The sequence below is a fragment of the Mustelus asterias genome, chromosome 20 (assembly GCF_964213995.1).
Source record: "Mustelus asterias chromosome 20, sMusAst1.hap1.1, whole genome shotgun sequence".
Taxonomy (NCBI): Eukaryota; Metazoa; Chordata; class Chondrichthyes; order Carcharhiniformes; family Triakidae; genus Mustelus; species Mustelus asterias.
In genome coordinates this window covers 64066602-64087077 of record NC_135820.1, presented here as the reverse complement: position 1 = coordinate 64087077, position 20476 = coordinate 64066602, and the positions used below count along the sequence as shown (strand labels likewise).

General features: G+C 39.9%; 1 protein-coding gene across 2 annotated transcripts in view; it reads right to left on the bottom strand.

Annotated features, from left to right (window-relative positions):
* Positions 1 to 624: 624 nt before the first annotated feature.
* The window catches only part of rpn2 (ribophorin II), a 45903-nt gene continuing 26051 nt past the window's right edge, over positions 625 to 20476 (bottom strand). Inside the window, exons 13-18 of one of the 2 annotated variants that reach the window (XM_078236696.1) lie at positions 18744 to 18830; positions 15930 to 16025; positions 13226 to 13301; positions 11666 to 11795; positions 4725 to 4802; positions 625 to 915 (exon numbers count right to left, since the gene is read on the bottom strand). In XM_078236696.1, the coding sequence (XP_078092822.1) occupies positions 4751 to 4802; positions 11666 to 11795; positions 13226 to 13301; positions 15930 to 16025; positions 18744 to 18830 (441 nt within the window). In that variant the 3' untranslated portion in view covers positions 625 to 915; positions 4725 to 4750. The remainder of the gene's footprint in view (positions 916 to 4724; positions 4803 to 11665; positions 11796 to 13225; positions 13302 to 15929; positions 16026 to 18743; positions 18831 to 20476) is intronic. The other variant, XM_078236697.1, reaches the window with a different exon arrangement.

Here is a 20476-nt window from a genome sequence, read left to right as displayed (position 1 = left end):
GGGCAGGCAGGAATGTGGAGTTGAGGTTACAATCAGATCAGCGATGATCTATTGGGTGGAGCAGGCTGGAGGGGCCAGGTGACCTACCCTTGCTCCTACTTTGTATATGTGATCATATCAATTATGTTATTTTAAATCATATATTCATGCAAGATACCATTAGTACCAGCTAACAGTTAAGCTAGTGTATTGCATAAATATATATGATAAATATATATACAGGCAGCATGGTGGTACAGTGGTTAGCATTGCTGCCTCACAGCACCTGGGACCCAGGTTCGATTCCCGGCTTGGGTCACTATCTGTGTGGAGTTTGCACGTTCTCCCGGCGTCTGTGTGGGTTTCCTCCGGGAGCTCCGGTTTCCTCCCACAGTCCAAAGATGTGCAAGTTAGGTGCATTGGCCATGATAAATTCTCCCTCAGTGTACCCGAACAGGCGCCGGAGTGTAGCGACTAGGGGATTTTCACAGTAACTTCATTGCGGTGTTAATGTAAGCCTACTGGTGACTAATAAGCAAACATATACATAAGCAAGTAGCTAAGTGACCATAAACATTTCCATCGTGTGTGCTCCAGAGAAACTTTAAAAGTATGGTGGTCATTTCAATAAAGGTGATGACAATATTTTATTTCCCGCACAGGTTTATTGCAGAAAACATAACTGATATTACAAAACCAGAGAGAACCAAAAGGGAAGCTAAGCACATGTTTGAGATGTTCCCAAAAGATGCACTTGCAAAAATCAAGCCTCATGTGGACCAAATATCAGTGCACTTGTTAAAAAAAAAATACCTTCACCAATTCAAAAAAGAAATTACAATCAGGTTTCACAATTCAGTGGCACATCTTCAGGCTTTAGAAATATTTTTCATCTTCAGAATTTTCCTTTTCATAGACTTCTATTAATTCTCTGATCTGAAAGAAGAAAACCAGATACATTTAGAGGAAAAAAAACACCATCAGTACCATGACTCTTCAGTGTAGCTGCATTAAATAATGAACACGGTTGCATAATGTGAACAGCTACCATGTAAAATTCCTTTACCTGCTGGTCATCTACTGACCATTTCTCCTGAACCAAAAATGTACAAATCCTTTGAAAGAAATGCCAATCAATAAACCATTTATTTTTCTAGCCCAGACACTGAGTTTCTGCAAATTCCAAGCTGAGCCTTTAACTATCTTCCACAGGTATAGCTGATTTGATTTGCAGTGCATTCTGTCACACATAGCCTACGTGTGGTATACATCACATCCACATTGCTGCATTTTTTCTTTGAACAGTTTTTCTTTGAATGCTCCAGTTAAAACTCTCTCGAATTTACACCATCATGGGAATTTAAGAATGACATGGTCTGAGTTTTAAAACAGCTACTTGAAGTTAAGTGACTGCTCTTACTATTTCACATCAATCCACACAGAGAGCATGATTTTAAGAATTACTCTGGGCCCCTGTTGAGTTCACTTTCAAGTTGTTAGTGTGACAAGTGACGGACTCAAAATGTGGTTTCCCTTTAGCTGTCTTAGAGAGGAACCATTAAGATGAGCTGAAAATATTCTATTCACCCTTTGTTTAATGAAGATCTGAATCTGACTTCTTTTGCATGCACGGAAAATTGATAATCAGCAACTCTGTTAAATACACAGGCTGGGGGTGCACTGAACATTTGAGAGTAGAAAACCGGAAGAACAATACATCCAATATAACACTGGTTCACAAAATAGATTCATTAGAATTTCATTTACACGAAAGCAATTTGTCCTTTTTAAAAATTTCTTTCATGGTATCTGGATATCGCTGGCTCGGCCAGTTTGTTGCCCATCCTAGTTACACTTGTGAAGGTGTTATTGAACCACCTTCATGAACTACTGCAAGTCCATGTGGTGTAGGTACACCCACAGTGCTGTAAAAGGGAGTTCCAGCATTCCAACCCAGTGACAGTGAAGGAGTGGCGATATAGTGCCAAGTCAGGATGGTGTGTGGCTTGGAGGGGAACTCGCAGGTGGTGGTGCTCCCATCTACTGTCCTTGATCTTCCAGGTGGTAGAGGTTGTAGATTTGGAAGGTGCTATCTAAGGAGATTGACAAGTTGCTGCAGTTCTTCTTGTACATGGTAGATACTATTGCCACTGTGTTAGTGATGGGGGGAGAGAGTGTTTAAATTGGTGGATGGGATGCTAATGAAAAAGGCTTTGATTTGGATGGTATCGAGCTTCTTGAGTGTTGTTGCAGCTGCACTCATCCAGATAGGTGGAGATTATTCCTCACACACCTAATTTGTGCTTTGTAGCTGGTGGATAGGCTATGGGGAGTCAGGTGGTGAGATACTTGCTGTGGAATTTCAAGCCTCAAACTTGCTCTTGTAGCCAGTGTTTATGTGGCTAGTCCAATTAAGTTTCTGGTCAAAGGTAACCTCCAGGATGTTGATGGTGGGAATTCAGTGATGATGACACCATTGAGTGATGGTTAGATGCTCTATTGATCTCATTGGGAGAGATGGTTAGATGCTCTATTATCTCAGATATTCTTTGCCTGGTTTAAAGAAACACCAAAAGATTTATAGCAATACAGTGAATTAGAATCTGGTAAATTAGGGTCCATGCGTTCTCATCTTCACATGCAGTTTGTGCAGCAACATTTGAAAAAGATGGCAGCACATTTTTACAAAAATAAGGATATTTTAGAGTGCTATTTTGTAAAATAATTGTTTTGGAGACAGACATTGAGAAGTACTAAGAGCTCTGAAACATGCAAGTCACTCAGTGCAATAATATTATCTCTGAAAAACGACCATTTGAGAACAATAGAAAACTCAGATTGTACCTTTTCAAACCATCTGATATTAACCTGCAACAATTCTATTATCAGTGCCCATTCTATTAGCCATTTGCTTCTCCCAAAACTTTTGAAAAGTGATGAGGTGCTTTCAGTATAATTTAAGATAAATGAAGGGCTGGGCAGTGGTCAGAAAAATTAACATTGCATTTCTACAGTCTCACTGACATACAAGAACGTTACTCCGTGGTAAAGATAATCACATAACGGAGTCGGGATTACTTAATTAAAAACTGCCCACAAATTTGGCTTTGGTAAATTGGATCATGAATAAAATTACTGTTATTCCATAAAACTAACTCAAGACCATATATGGGGAAAAAGATTCAAAAGTCTGAGGTCACGTACCAACCGACTCAAGAGCAGCTCCTTCCCTGCTGACACCAGACCTACCTCGTATTAAGCTGATCTTTCTCTGCACCCTCGCTATGACTGTAACACTACATTCTGCGCCCTTTTATTTCCTTCTCTACGAATGGCATGCTTTGGCTGTATAGCGAGCAAGAAACAATACTTTTCATTGTATACTAATACATGTGACGATAATAAATCAAATCAAACCAAACCAAGCATTTCACATGAATGGAATTACTGACAAACTAGACAAAGGGCAGCTTGAAGAGGCACTGCACAAGCTAAAATTCAACTAAAAACTAAGATATCGCACTATTTAGTCACCTGAGCTTATAAATGCAATCTCTGCTCTATCTGCAGCCACTGAAGATTGCCTTCACTTTTCTACGATAGAAACGCAATACAATTCTGTTTATCCAGAAAAGTTATATCACAACTTCAATTAATTCAAAACAATTCAACTGTACGTGTATGGATGCCAGAATGTTTACAAAGTAATACTTTTCCTGAATAATTGTGACCTATTAGCAATTTGAAAAACGTACAAAGAACGAAACATGACATTGACACATGAAAACGAAGCATGCAGGACAACATGCAGCTGATTACGGTCAACACTGGAGAAACATGTCCCATTCAACAGAATTGCTCGAAAATTCATTACCGTCAGCTCCCAAATATAGTTTATAGTTGGGTTCCATCAAGGTCCACGTTAAATGATCGCGCATTCCCAGATCACTACTGTGCAATTCTAACCCTTACGGTATTGTTAGTTCTTATTCTTGTTGAAGTTAGCACAAATTATAACATTTATTTTCAAGATTATCTTGCAACATTACAAGTTGTTATATATTTAATTCCATTTCAGGTTCAATCCTGATCCATTATCCAATGCTTATAAGTACTTGCGTATCTAGATTTAACAGGCTTTAATGAAACAATATTAATACAAAACTAAAGTTGAAGGACTATGTGGGAAGAAGTAGGGAAACTCTTTGAAAGAGTTGACAAGAGCTTGCTGTGCTGGTTGGTCTCTTGGGCTAACATGGTTCTTTAAATATAATGAAAGCCTCTAATTTTCTACAGTTAACATCCATCCTTAATTCCAAGCCAAAATCTTAACTATAATTCCAAGGTCATCAACAATTGTAAATGGGAAAATATCAAAAAAGAGAATTTACACTTTGTCACCTCAAGCTCAGAGAATTGCAACAACTTTGCTTTCAAATCTTGGCCTGATCTCGACGCGCCTGGGACCAGATTTAAAGAACTTCTGTTTTGAATGAGCATCAAACTTCCAAACAAGGTCTGGCTTGGCGGAAATTCACAGCCGATGAGGGGAGTGGAGCCCAACAGTGATAAAATTAACTTTGAAATGAGCATGTAAAACTAAGACAATTTTATTACAAATTTCAGTAACAGTTTTTTTGCCATGCACAGCGGAATGGGAGATGTTTAATGGTTCACATGCACATCAGAGACGCTAATTTTCCACATACATATATGTACACAGCTGATGCGCTTAAAACCCTTACTTGGGTTAGGTTGCTTAGAAACCCTTCTACCGAAGAGTCCTATACTTTGCCAATCTACTGCTTTGCTCTGCTGCAATCCTGGCAAAGGAGAGAGGAATAGAGATTTAGAAAGACAAAGAGCTTTAAGGACAGAGGAAAAATGATTCAAAGTAAAGTTCATAGAATAAGACATTGTTCAGTGAAGTGCCACTGATGATAGGTTGAAACTTCACAACCGTGCACACTAAAAAGGTCAAATCGTTGACGCCTACATGGAAGTTTTTGACCCCTGGAGGTTTACTAATAACTCTAGCGATATGTCATGGCATTTTTCATTGGAAAATTTCCAACCCATTCCTTTAAAAACAAATTACTGCAGTGACTGCTATCTCTGACATTTGATTGTTTTCATCCCCCATTTCACACGCGCTTTACTGGAACAGTTTTAAACAAAAAAAAATGTTTCAGTTAGATATGAACTTGTGTTATTGTTGTTTCAACAATTATAGATATAAAAACTATTATAGATGTAAAAGAAAACAGCAAACTCCACTCCCAATTGTGGAGTCACGGGTCCATGCTTGGGTGACAGCAGCCTCCAGTGCTTCAACAAGTCCCCTTTTTTTTGTGCCGACATTTTTCACTGGCTCCAATCGGCATTCTCAGGTACCTGGAGCGGCACAGTGGTTAGCACTGCTGCCTCACAGCGTCAGGGACCTGGGTTCAATTCCCGGCTTGGGTCACTGTCTGTGCAGTGTCTGCACGTTCACCACGTGTCTGCGTGGGTTTCCTTCGGGTGCTCCAGTTTCCTCCCGCAGCCCGAAAGACGTGCTGGTTAAGTGCATTGGCCATGCTAAATTCTCCCTTAGTGTGCCCAAACAGGCGCCGGAGTGTGGCGACTAGGGGATTTTCACAGTAACTTCATTGCAGTGTTAATGTAAGCCTTCTTGTGACACCAATAAATAAACTTTAAACTTCTAGGTACCTTGCCAAGGAGCCATTTAAGCAGTTGCCATTGACAGGATTTTCAATAATAGGGGAAATAACAGCAAGCCCCCATTTTGTCATCATAGACTTATACTTCCAGAAGGGTTGGATAAGAATTACAATCAGAATGCATCCCTCCAATTTATTTTCCTTAAGCTAAAGGCACTGTCGTGAATTATGACAATTTTATTGCTGTCATGCTGCCTCATTTGATCTTGGTGAACGTCACAGCTGAGTCCAAGCCTGTCCTCTAGTAAGATGTATGGAATAAAATTCTCTACACTTGCTGAATAAATTAACCGCAAAAGTCCATTGGATGTGTTTGTTTTACAAGATTCTAAAGAATTGTCAAATATCATGACAGACTTATAATTTGCATCCTTTCATTGTGAAACACTGCACCTTGGGTGACTTTAAAAACAAATTTCCCTCATGATTTGCATGCTCCTATGAGAAAATACATCCAAATCTATTTTTAAATGGCTTTAGCTGAACTTCTAAAATTATAGATCCAACAGGAATTCGCAAAAAAATATACGATTAGTCATCTGCAGACAAAGCAGCCGGCAGCATAAACAAACATCTACTTCTCATAGTTACCCTGCTAAGTTAGAAAGATCTAAAAAGGGAACATAGGTGTGGAGGAAAAATGGGGAGGGCTGCTGAAAAAGCATACTTGGGCCATGGCTTTATAAAAGGGTCGCAGAGTACACAAGCAAGGAAGTTAGGCTGAAGCTTTGGAAATCAGTCCCAGCTGGAGTATCCTGTCCGATTCTCGGCACCACACTTTAGAAAAGATGTCAAGGCATCGGAGTCTTACGCAGAATGATACCAAGGAAGACAGACTGCAGTAACCGAGAAACTCAGGAGGCTGGGATTGTTCTCCTTAGAGCAGAGTAGGTAATTGAAGCCTTTAATAAAGATGCTCAAAATTATGAGGTGTTTTATTAAATACAGAGAATCATTTTGCACTGGCAGGAAGGTTGGTCACAGGAAGGCAGATGGAGATTTTTTTTTACATGACATGTTACAATTGGGAATGCACTGCCTGAAGGGTGTTGGACACAGATTCAGTTTTAAAGTTTATTTAAAGTAGAAAGGGTCGAGAGCTTCAAGTTTTTAGGTGCCCAGATCACCAACAACCTGTTCTGGTCCCCCCATGCCGACACTATAGTTAAGAAAGCCCACCAACGCCTCGACTTTCTCAGAAGACTAAGGAAATTTGGCATGTCAGCTACGACTCACACCAACTGTTACAGATGCACCATAGAAAGCATTCTTTCTGGTTGTATCACAGCTTGGTATGGCTCCTGCTCTGCCCAAGACCACAAGGAACTACAAAAGATCGTGAATGTAGTCCAATCCATCATGTAAACCAGCCTCCCATCCGTTGACTCTGTCTACATTTGCCGCTGCCTCGGTAAAGCAGCCAGCATAATCAAGGACCCCACCCACCCCGGACATTCTCTCTCTCATCATCTTCTGTCGGGAAAAAGATACAAAAGTCTGATGTCACGTACCAACCGACTCAAGAACAGCTTCTTCCCTGCTGCTGTCAGACTTTTGAATGGAATTACCTTGCATTAAGTTGATCTTTCTCTACACCCTAGCTATGACTGTAACACTACATTCTGCACCCTCTAGTTTCCTTCTCTATGAACGGTATGTTTTGTCTGTATGGCACGCAAGAAACAATACTTTTCACTGTACGTTAATACATGTGACAATAATAAATCAAGTCAAAATCAAATTATTTATTAGTGTCACAAGTAGACTTGCATCAACACTGCAGTGAAGTTACTGTGAAAATCCCCTAGTCACCACTCTGACACCTGTTTGGGTACACCGAGGGAGAATTTAGCATGGCCAATGCACCTTGCTCTACCGCTGAGAGTGGAAGGCAATGGTAAACCACAACTGACAAACACTGCCAAGAAAAACAGCTCAAGATGAAGCATCAGCAGACAATGAGCCAAAAGATTGCCTTCAGGCAAAGGAAGAAGGAATGAAGCAAAGAAAGAAAGCTCTCCCGACTGACCGCAATCTCAGGTGGAACCAAACAGTTAGACCCTGAGCCAAACTTCATACCAATGACATCCCACCCAAAACCTTGGTTGTTCTTATCCTATTCCACAACACCTATTGCCCTGATTACCTGCCATTCCTCACTCTTGGGCTGCACAAATCCTCAAAATTAAAATTTTCATACATAGGAGAATTCCAAAGAAGACTCGCATTGGACTTGAAACGTTAACAATTCTTCTCTCTATATAGATACTTCCAGACCTGCTGCGTTTTCCCAGCATCTTCTGCTTTTATTTCTGATTCCTGCAGCTTTTATTAAAATCCTGTGCAAAAGTCACTCAAACTCTGTTTTCCTGTTTATGGCCGACTACACAGCTCAGCCCCAATCCCCCTTACCAGCACTGCTCTCACTCCACCCAAACCCCAACACTTCACTCCTCAACTCGCTCAGAATTCACTCCAATTCTCTGTCCTTTAAGACCTTCCTCCAAATCAATCTCTTTGACTACGCTTTTGGTTATCCTTCCAAATAATACTGCCTTCAGCTCACTGTGAGAAGACCCCTACAACGTTTTTCAATGTAAAGTGAGCTAAATAAACACATGTTGCTCTTGCGGTCAACTGCTATGGATTGCCCTAAATCTATATTAAACTGCATTGTGTTAACTCTCAAGGCTGCAACTGGAAAGTTGCACGAGTCTGTCATAGCGTGAAGCTTCAGCATAGACCATTTACAATGCCACATTGTTCTACGACTTTTGGCAATCGCGGAATAAAAAGGACAACTTACAGATAATGCATTTTATAGCTGAAATGCTATAGTCCTCAAAGGGTACCAATATCATTTCTATTTGGTTTGTGTGGGTACAAAATTAATTTGATTGCATGAGTGACCAATGAACCACATAAGTAGTTGACAGTTCTAAAATGCAATTTATTTAAATTCTTCTACGACAGAGAACGCTTTGAATTCGATAATAGTTTTAGACTCCTGAAGCCAAATGAAACAAAACCGCACGCAAATATGTAAAATCAACACAAAAAAAGCCCTTCTATTTTTAATTTGCTTGGCACAGTTGGGTTTATAAACACACGCTGAACAGTTGCACTCAGCACAGCATATCCATCACTTCTGATGGGGAAGCGGGTTGGGGTCAAGTAGTATCTGAACGATGAAAGATATGACAAAACCGTTCTAAAAGCTGTTTTGCATTTCTCCGCTCAGTTCTATAACAGCAGTCAGAAAAGTGTAAAAATATCAATATTTAAAAATAAACTAATTCCAACAATCTATCAATCTGATAAAAATAAGCTCCAGCAAAAACCACATAAGTAGCTAACAGCTCTGAAATGCATGGAACAGCACGGTGGCACATGGTTAGCACTGCTGCCTCATAGCGCCGGGGACCTGGGTTTGATTTCCGGCATGGGTCACTATCAGTGCGGAGTCTGCATATTCTCTCCATGTCCGCGTGGGTTTCCTCCAGGTGCTCCGGTTTCCTCCCACAGTCCAAAGATGTGCGGGTTAGGTGGATTGGCCATGCTAAATTGTCCCTTAATGTCAGGGGGAGTAGCTATGGTAAATGCATGGGGTTATGGGGGTGGGGCCTGGGTGGGATTGTGGTCGGTGCGGACTTGATGGGCCAAATGGCCTCCTTCTGCACTGTAGGATTCTATAATTCTATAAAAGCGGAAGAGGAGTCATAACAGACTCAAAACGTTAAATCTATTTCTTTCTCCACAGATGGTGCCAGTCCTGAGTTTTCCTATTATTTTCTGCTTTTATTTCAAATCTCCAGTATCTCCAGTATTATATTTTTATCTGAAATAATCTCCAACATTTCAAAAATGTTCCATTTCCTGCTTCCAATCATTCCTCTGACAAAAGGGTAGGTAGCATCGCTTTTTCAGAACTGTCACCCAATGCAACGCCCAAAAAAACTAGTTTTTCCAGCCTATTTATCCCCGCGATATGACTTAATGAATTATAGAATCCTACAGTACAGAAGGAGGCCATTTGGCCCATTGAGTCTGCAACCGACCACAATCCCACCCAGGCCCTATCCCCGTAAACCCTAAGCATTTACCCTAGCTAGTCCCCCTGACATTAAAGGGCAATTTAGCATGGCCAATCCACCTAAACTGCACATCTCCGGACTGTGGGAGGAAACCGGAGCACCCGGACACAGGGAGAATGTGCAAACTCCACACAGTGATCCAAGCCAGGAATCGAATGGGAGGCTGCAGTGCTAACCATTGTGCCACTGTGCTACCCATGCTACATTACAATGACAGATTTCATTCAGCAGAACCTGGATCAGATGCAAATTGCCAATAATGGGAATCCAGTGCTGAGGTTTCATTTTCTACAGAGAGCTGCTCTGTTGCTTCCTGCATTTTGTTAGAAAGATTTTGTGCATCAAAATGAAGAATGCCACAAGTAGAGAATGGAACACTATTCCATGTTGCGAAATCACCTGTCTTGATCAACTGAGCTGGTACAAACAGCAAAAAACTGCATCCCCTTGACACAGAATCCCTACAGTGCAGAAGGCCATTCAGCCCATCGAGTCTGCACCGACAACAATCCCACCTAGGCCCTATCCCCATAACACCACATATTCACCGTACTAGTCCCTCTAACCTACACATCCCGGCACACTAAGGGGACCTAACAACTGGAGCAGTGATAAAAGCAAAATACTGCGGATGCTGGAATCTGAAACAAAAACAGAAAATGCTGGAAAATCTCAGCAGACCTGACAGCATCTGTGGAGAGAGAATAGAGCCAACGTTTTGAGTCTAGACGACCCTTCGTCAGAGGCTCTGAAAAAGGAACAGTAACAGTGAACTCCATCAGCCCTGGCTGGGAGCCGGCCATTATCAGCCTGCCACCCACACTGAGTCACCTTGCTCACAAGTTTTATTAAAGCAGAAACTGTCTCTGGACAGATGCAGTTAACACATCTTCTAGCTCAGGGATAGCACTGCTTTAGAGCAAGGTACTTTAGGGAGAACGATACAATGCATTGCACTGAAGTGTAACTTCTTAACGATTGCTTCACAGATAGGAATGTTCTGCAGATATATGCATGCGATGGTTGAAATAGCAGATATCCCGTCCAGTATGAATGTGTCCACGATTACTGAAGTGATGGACTGCCTCACCACCCTGCTCCATTCCCTCAAGATGCTCCTCGCTTTGACAAAGCTTTAAGTTATCTGTCCTGTTATCTTATGTGATTCAGTGTCAAATTCTGTTTCATAATGCTCCAGTGAAGCACCTTGGGATTTTTTATGATGTTAAGTGCATTATACAAATACATGTTAGTAAATCACCATTGCAGATACTCAGAAATTTTAAACATTAAATGCTACTAGTTTTGTTTGGTTATCGTGATCATGAAGTTCTTGAAACTTAAATTCATTGTTCGCTAAATGAATTTTTCATCAATTTTTATGTTCAGCACATCAGTTGATCAAGATGTGCAGATGCTGGTGTTGGACTGGGGTGGGCACAGTAAGAAGTCTCACGACACCAGGTTAAAGTCCTACAGGTTTATTTGGTAGCACAAGCTTTAACCCGGTGTTGTGAGACTCCTTAGTTGATCAAGATTGTGCTCCACCCCCACAATCTATCTTCCAGTTATACTGACATTAAACTCCACAGCACAGAGAGGCCCTGAGGAATAGTCACCTTTCAATATATTGACCATTTGGGGTCTTTCAAAACCATAAATTACTCTACCTGAATTCAATAGCCTCGAATACAGCTCCTGTCATTCAGTGTGGCGAGTGTTACATATTTCATTTCTTTTTAAGTGTCGATAAAATATTTAACATCAACATTTGATTTTTAAAAAAAAAAGTCAATCCTTTAAATGGATTAAGAACAAACATACAGCTCTGAAGAATTAACAAAACATTTGGGCTGGTTGAGAATTCCTTACCTCTTTACTGCCTTCTGAGCTAACATTCTGTTCCCAGCGAAGAATGTGATGCTGCCAAGTATGGCAAGATACTGCAGAGTCTGAAACATGTTCAGCTGAGTCCAGTATACATACATGAGCCCCAACATACCTGGAGAAAACAAGGTAAAAATAAACTTCAGACTGATATTCGATTTAGTCTGGTAATAGCTAAGCAGTTCACTGACTGACTTGGTCAACATGGGGATGCTGTATTTGGTCATCAAGTTTCTTTAGTTTATCAAATACTGCTAAATTGTATTTAGGTTCTTAATTAATGTCAATGTTTAAACTTCAGTTACCTGTGTGCAGCAACTGGTTTCACTAGTTCCCTGAAATTACAAGACAATTAAAAGTATTTTCTCCACAATACCTTAAATTTGTAAACTACCTCAATGTGGAACACCAGCTGATCCAGACTGCAAGTTTTACATAATCACCATTGAATACTGGTTTACAATCTTCCGGCAGAACACCAAAGATAGACTGGCATGGTCTCAAGTTTGATTGCCAGAAATTAGAAAACCAACTTTGACTTAGGTGACCCAATCAATAAGCTATAGCCAATAATTAATAATAATGCAATGAAAAACTACTGGATGTCAGTTTACTTTTTACATAGCAGTGTCATCCAATATTAATTCCTAGGCTTGCAGATTCAATGGCCCCATACACGTCCACAGAAAAGCCAATTATGGGGCCACTGCTGACTTTCATGAGAACATACAAAGAAAATTCTAATGGCACTGGTACACGTGTTTTTTGCAATTTGTTCATTCTTTTCATTTACATCTTTATGTCAAGTTGTAATTCAACACTCATTGAATTAACTTGAACCTACCATTTCCTTGACGCTCACAAATAAAGGAATAAGGCAATAAAAACAGTACGATGCAATAAAAGTACTCAAAAGTACCCAAAAAGGCGCCAGAGTGTGGCGACTAGAGGATTTTCACAGTAACTTCATTGCAGTGTTAATGTAAGCCTACTTGTGACACTAATAAATAAAATGTAAAAGTAGAATAATCAAAATGATTAAATCACAGGGAACAAAAGAGCAACCAGTATTGTTGAAACAAATGCAATCTTGCACAATTGCAGAATGACAAGTTATTAAATTATTCACTCAATTGATGTTAAGATTATTCTAAGGAAGCCATCATAGTCCCAGAGGGCCATAGGTTGCTCTTCCCTTTTGAGAGAGTGTTGACTGGTGGTGATTTAACCCGAGGATTAGCACATCTCTGGCAAGGACCAAGGGTGGGAAGGTTTTGGGCAAAGGATGCAGCAGGGGATGTGAGGAAGAACTCTTTTTTTAAAGAAATCATAGCAAGTGGTAATGACTTGGAAATGACTCTTTGACAAGCAAGTATGACACTTTGAACACTGAAAACACTAATGATGGGATCATGCGTCACAGCAACAGGTTGTGCAAAGAGTAACAGGCAGGGCAGAGTTTTTCAATTAAATGTGTGCCCATGCAGTGAATTTAATTCATATCTTGAGCAACCTTTTACTTTTCTACGGGGAAAACAAACTCACCAGCATGGCCCAAATGGAAGACGATGGTGCTTGGAGAAAAAGTGAAATTGGAAATGTTGACACCAAGTTTGATCCACTGCAAAAATAAAAATAAAAAATAAGGTTCAAAGGTAATACATAACTTTCAAAATAACAAGTGCATCTCAAAATATATCTCAGTTTAGAATTTAATATTATGCCTTCTTTAAAGAATGTTACCATAACATATAAGGCTTTATACAGCAACAAATGAAAAGGGAAGTCAAAAAAATCCATCAGAGCCATTCATTCTATGATGCAACTTGAAGTACACCACCTTTGTCAATGATATTAATTCCTGAGGATTACAAAAAAAGGGATAATTCTGTGGGAGATTTCTTCCCAACTCCTTAGGGTTGGCCACAGCATATTGCTAGATATACCCAAATTGACACCCCCACTCCATCCCCGTCTTCATGTGTGCCAATCCACTTTAGAAGACAATATTATTAAGGAGCGGAAGACCAAGTGAAACCCTGAAGACACCATCATAAATGTTGTGGGCTTTAGCCATCACCACAAATTCTGATTCTATAATTGCCATTGCTGTGCAGCTTAATGCATATAATTACTAATAGTTCAATATTAAAATATTTTAATGCTGGATTAGTAGCATGTCATCTCATGGACACCTTGGAGACATCAAGTCTAAGGCTTCTCAAATTAACTGACAATGAATGATTTAATTATCGCAGACATTTAATTTCAGTGCCAGTCTTTGCTAGAGTTCTTCTCATGTGGAAACTAGAGTCATAGAGGTTTACAGCATGGAAACAGGCCCTTTGGCCCAACTTGTCCATGCCGCCCCTTTTTTAAATCCCTAAGCTAGTCCCAATTGCCCGCGTTTGGCCCATATCCCTCTATACCCATCTTACCCATGTAACCATCTAAACGCTTTTTAAAAGACAAGATTATACCCGCCTCTACTACTACCTCTGGTAGCTTGTTCCAGACACTCACCACCCTGTGTGTGAAAAAATTGCCCCTCCGGACCACTTTCTCTTCCCTCTCACCGTAAACCTATGCCCTCTAGTTTTTGACTCCCCTGCCTTTGGGAAAAGATATTGACTATCTAGCTGCTCTTTGCCCCTCATTGTTTCATAAACCTCTATAAGATCACCCCTAAGCCTCCTACGCTCCAGAGAAAAATGTCACAGTCTATCCAGCCTCTCCTTCTAACTCAAACCATCAAATCCCAGTAGCATCCTAGTAAATCTTTTCTGCACTCTTCCTAGTTTAATAATTTCCTTTCTATAATAGTGTACACAGTATTCCAAGTGTGGCCTTACCAATGTCCCGTACAACTTCAACAAGACGTCCCAACTCCTATATTCAATGTTCTGACCAATGAACTACTTATTTCTAACTTGGGTTGTTAGTTTAATGAAAAAAATATGATTTGGATTAGGGTTTCCAGATTATTTTTATCAATTTACAATACGCCATGTCACATTTGCTACACCCCCAATGCCTGCCAAAATCCTACACAATAGTCATGTTTGAGGGGTAGAAATTTGTCTTGGTCGATGGTGCAAAACAGATGATATCAGATCAGCCACCCATTGAACAGAGCCTTATGTTCAATTCCAATGCAGTCACTGTTTTAAGTCACCACCCGAAACAAATTTCTACCTCATAAATCTGTGTACAATTAAAATTGAAAATCTCAATTTCCTCCATAGTGTTATCTGATTTTGACAGAAGCTTGGCAAACTTTGATAATGAGTTTTGTTTTGCTCAACAAGTAAATGCATACAACTATTCTGATTCGACCACAAGTTTGTAGATTCTTTTACATGCAAGTTAGCAAAATCTCATTGATAATAGCCAAAGCCTTCCAGGCTGTACAATTTAAAATGTTATTACAGTGATTGGATCTAATTCAGTCCTCAATTCTTTATAGTGAAATTGGTTTGAATATTTCGTCAGAATTGTTAGCTCAGCTCATTTCAAACTCCTCTTTAATTGGAGCCTCTCAATCATCGCTAAAAGGATAAAAACTTTACATGACCACTGTGAGAGAAAATGTCCCGACATGTTTACACTCCCCATTAAATCTAGGAGTTTAAACAAGCATTTTAAAAATCAAGGAACAAAGAAAGCAATACTTCACTATACATCATTTATATTGCAGTTTTAAAGGCAATCCCCATCAGTCACGGGATTGAAAGCTGAATCTAAAACCCTAATTAAAGTATTCTAGTCAACTTGCCGAATCTCTTAATTCAAAAAGATGTGGATAATCCGAATGATGTCATTATTTTATCACTGTGGAATTCAATATACATCAAGATATTAAGAACCGCATGCATGTTACTCTACAGAACATTGAGCTAAAGAGAGTAATTTACAACCAGCCAGAGCCGTTGAGCAGATTACTTTGGAATGAATGGTCAGCTCAATAACTTGTGAAACTTTAATCATAAATGACAATGGGCATTGTGGACTATTTACCTTTACCACTTTAGTTTAATAATTAATTTCCAAATACAACAAACTAAATTTCAAAAATTTGGACACTCCACTCCAGAATGCTGCCTTCCATTTGCCGCAAATTTCTTCTGATATTTTTTCCTTAGTGACTTGGATGAATTCCTTCAGTTAGGCTGAAACCAGACAGCTGTAATCAAATTCCAGTCATTCATAACACCACAATCTTAAAAACTTTGATAAGTCTACTACTTACCAGAATTACTAGTAGTAAGAGGGGTGCTAGAACAAGGGCAGTAAAAGTATTGGAGACTGCAATGGGCGGTTTCTTTTCAGGTTCCCGAAAGAGGTGCTATAAAGAGAATAATGTTTATTGTATTATAAAAAGCAAGCAGCGTTAAAAGATCCATTACTACATTGCAGCTAATGTTACAAGAGATGATGGGCCTAAGTTAAAGAATCAATGCATTTACATCCTATGATGGGCGCTGCTGTAAGTTAAAAGCCTAAAAGCACTGCTATTCAAAAATGCCTGCATCAACGATGAAATGGATTGATAGGTTTCCAGTGTTAACAGAAAGTGGGCTGAAAACATATCTGTAAGATGAATCACTGGATATAAAAGTACAAGTTTCACCTGTCTAACAAACAAAGAAAGATGGACTGGATAATGAATGGGACACATTATGAAAGGGCAGTAGGTAAATAGATATGGTGGAAGTTTGTCCAGTCACAATAAAAAACTTAAATGGACACAGCTGGAAATACTCAACAAGTCAGGTAGCGTGTCGAAAAACAGAAGTCAATGGTTTAGGGTTAAAGCCCTTCCTCTGGATCTGAAGGTATCATAAATGGGAACATTTAAAAAAGGACATGGATGTCGGAGAAAGTAGAAAGTGCACATGCCCTGTGAAGTGCACTTTTGTGCAGAACGGAGATGGTTAAAAGGCAATAATATTGGCAGCAGAAAAAATGAGGCAAAATGAGAGAAACTGAAGAAATAAAAGATATATCGGAGACTACCAAGACTGGATAAATACCATTACTCTAGAGACTGCTGGAAGGAAGGATGGTCAACACCACAGCCACTACACGCCAACACGAGATATCTACTCCAAATATCAACCTGCCCCCTCCTGCCATGCCCAGAAATGTTCTCCAAGCACTCTCCAAGGCGGCCTTCATGACACACGACAATGCAGAATCGTTGAGCAGAAACTGACAGCCAAGTTCCACACATGAGGACGGCTTCAACCGGGATCTTGGGTTCATGTCACACTATCTGTAACCCCCACGACTTGCCTGGGCTTGCAAAATCTCACTAATTGTCCTGGCTGGAGACAATACACATCTCTTTAACCTGTGCTTAACCCTCTCTCCATTCACATTATCTGTACCTTTAAGACTTGATTACCTGTAAAGATTCGCATTCCAACCATTCTTTTGTAAATTGAGTTAGTGTCTTTATATGCCCTGTTTGCGAACAGAACTCCCACTCACCTGATGAAGGGGCAGCGCTCTGAAAGCTTGTGGCTTGTGCTACCAAATAAACCTGTTGGACTTTAACCTGGTGTTGTGAGACTTCTTACTATGCCCAAAAATGGCAGCTCACATAGAAGAAGCGTGGAAGATAGGAGCAGGAGAAGGCCATTTGGCCCTTCGAGCCTGCTCCGCCGCCATTCATTACGATCATGGCTGATCATCCAACTCAATAGCCTAATCCTGCTCTCGTAGCCAGTAACCCATGTTACTGCCATTTACTGCCTAAGATAAGATGGCAATGAAGTTGAGATCTGAAGTTGTTAAATTCAAATTGTAAGGTCAGAGAATTGCAAAGTGCCTAGTAGAAAAACAGTGGGTTAGCTGAAGTGGCAGATTCAATTTATTATTCAGAAATGTGAAGTAATACATTTTGGAAGGAAAAACAAGAAATGTGGAAATAAACTCAAATATAAAGGCACTGACGGATATCAATGAACTGAGCGAACAATAAATATAAATCTGCAATTTCTTGAAAGCAGAAGGGTATGTTCATAAAGCAATTAACAAACACAATAGCATTTTTGGTTTTGTAAATAGGGACAAAGAATAAAAAATGGCAAATTTGCAGTTTTGAGACCACCAATTATTGAAAAGATAGTAAAGCCACAGAGAGCAAGCATCATAGAATGATGCCAGGAATATTGAACTGTGATTTTTTATGAGAGATTATTAAAAGCTCCATTAGCTCATGGCTGTTACAGTACAGAATGCTTTGTCAAAGGGAGTAGCTGAGGCAAGAGAACACTGCAATTAATAAAGAATTGGAGATATGTTTGACTTGGAACTACCATTCAGTGTGGCTTAGCATATTTGAAGAAGACAGAAGTTTACACACAATACTTTAAATTAAATTTTTGTCCTCTTAAACCTAGGTTAAAGAATCATGTTGCAATTATTTTGGAGCTTGGGAATTTACCGGTACACACACTGAAGCACAGCTGCTAACAACATGCAGAATAGAGTTTACATTTGATAAATGGGTTGGCCATGACAAACGGGACATGGATCCTGTTCTATAGTTTTCATTATATATTTGACTTGTGCCACTCTTTGGATAATTAAATACATCAAAAGTTCGATACAAATTAATTTTAAAATGCATGTTAAATTGATGCATCAATTGGTATTGATAATATCACTAAATCTGTCCTCCGTCCCAAATGTGACATAATCTTGTGTGAAGTGCAAAGTAACCTTGGAGAACATCACATATGGTTTGGGGCATGTAATCAATTCAATTCATTAAGAATTTTAACAGCATGGTACGCAAGATAGATAACATGAACTTTTGCATGCACTATCAAACTCTTGCCATTCTAACGGAGAGTATAGTATTGTGATTAGCTCAACATTTTATTACAACAATATCTGTTCTAAGCAATCTTGATGTGGAGATGCCATTGTTGGACTGGGGTGGGTACAGCAAGAAGTCTCTCAACACCAGGTTAAAGTCCAACAAGTTTATGGAATCACGAGCTTTCAGAGCGCTGCTCCTTCATCAGGTAAGCAGTCTTCTACAAGCACCTACCTGAATTTCAGGCTTGGAGGCAAAGAGATTCTGAGTCTGTACTGGGGTCGGAGCCTCTTCATCGGGAAACTTAATTGCAACATCGGCCTATGAAGAAAATTTTTTAAAAATCAAACATTCATTCTAGATTCACTGTACTGTTAAAAAAAATTACGTATCAAAAGCCTCGGGGACCATTTGTCAAAGGGGTAAGTGTTAAGGAGCGCCTTAAAGGAGAGTTAGAGAGTTGCAAGCTAGAAATCTAATTAGTGCAGTGAAAACCACAAGAAGAACCCAGTACTTACAGGCTTGATATTTAAAGAATAATTAACGATAAGATGTCTGACAACAGCAACTTTCAGAGTAATAATTGCTGCAAGCTAATTTTTCTGAAGCACCGGAGAGAAACCGTGTCTCTCCAATGGTTTTGTGTGTGACAGATTTCACATTCTTAGCAAGGTATTTTAACTCTGGTCTCCAATCAATTATTTTTTGTGGTTTTGCACAGAACATCACAAAATAAACTTTTGAGCTCTTTAAGTATTAGGTGCGACAAATACATTGCTCCTACACTTTTAATGATGACAAATGTTTCTTCACAGAACTCTGTGGAACCATTATTTTAGTTGCCAAACAGCAGATGTACTGGAAAAGTGATTGGCTTTTTACACCATAGCTGTTCTTCCATTATTAGTTCCTTAATTTTAGAAAAACCTAAAGGACACATTGAATTCGGAGCAATAACAATCCAATGCATTACAAAGGGATTCCCTTGGACTTGTCACCTTGGGCGGCACGGTGGCACAGTGGGGGGCGGCACAGTGATTAGCACTGCTGCCTCACAGCACTAGGGTCCCAGGTTCAATTCTGGCCTCAGGTCACTGTCTGTGTAGAGTATGCACTTTCTCCCCGTGTCTGCATGGGATTTTTTCCGGGTGTTCCAGCTTCCTCCCACAGTCCAAAGATGTGGGGGTTAGGTTGATTGCCACGCTAAATTGACTCTAGTGTCAGGGGTATTAGCTGGGTAAATGCGTGGTTACAGGAGTGGGACCTGGGTGGGACTGTGGTCGATACAGACTTGATGGGCCGAATGGCCTCCTTCTGTACTGCAGGGATTCTATGGCCTCATCCTATGAATAGCATTTAACAGCGAAAATATAAGGTATTAAACTTCTCATGGAGTTCTCAAATTTGGATTAGAACATAAAATGAGCCAAAATGATATATTTTCTTATCTAGGGACAAACCCTTGTTTCCAACTAACTCAATAATGTAGTCTGTTTAATATGGGATGAACTACAAAATTGATCCGAATTTCTGACTTAACAAAACATGTCCAAAGATGTGCAGGTTAGGTGGATTGGCCATGCTAAATTGTCCCTTAGTGTGCAAAGATGTATAGGTTAGGGGAATTAGCAGGGTAAATATATGGGGTTACAGGGATAGGGCCTGGGTAAGATGTTCTGTCGGAGAGTCGGTGCAGACTTGACGGGCTGAATGGCCTCCTTCTGCACTGTAGGATTCTATGTGCATAAATGTTATGTGGAACTGATGTGCAGTTACTCTTCCAAAATAACTTTCACTCGGTGCTCAATCAGGTTTAGTTCTGACTGCACCGAATCATGGAACATTTTCTTCTCTTGTGCCATGGTCTTTAGTCCTCCCACTGATAACCATTGAGTATAGGAACATTTGATCTCATGAGAGTTACGCAACAGAAGAAAGTTCAAAATAGGAATGTCATTTAGTGACAA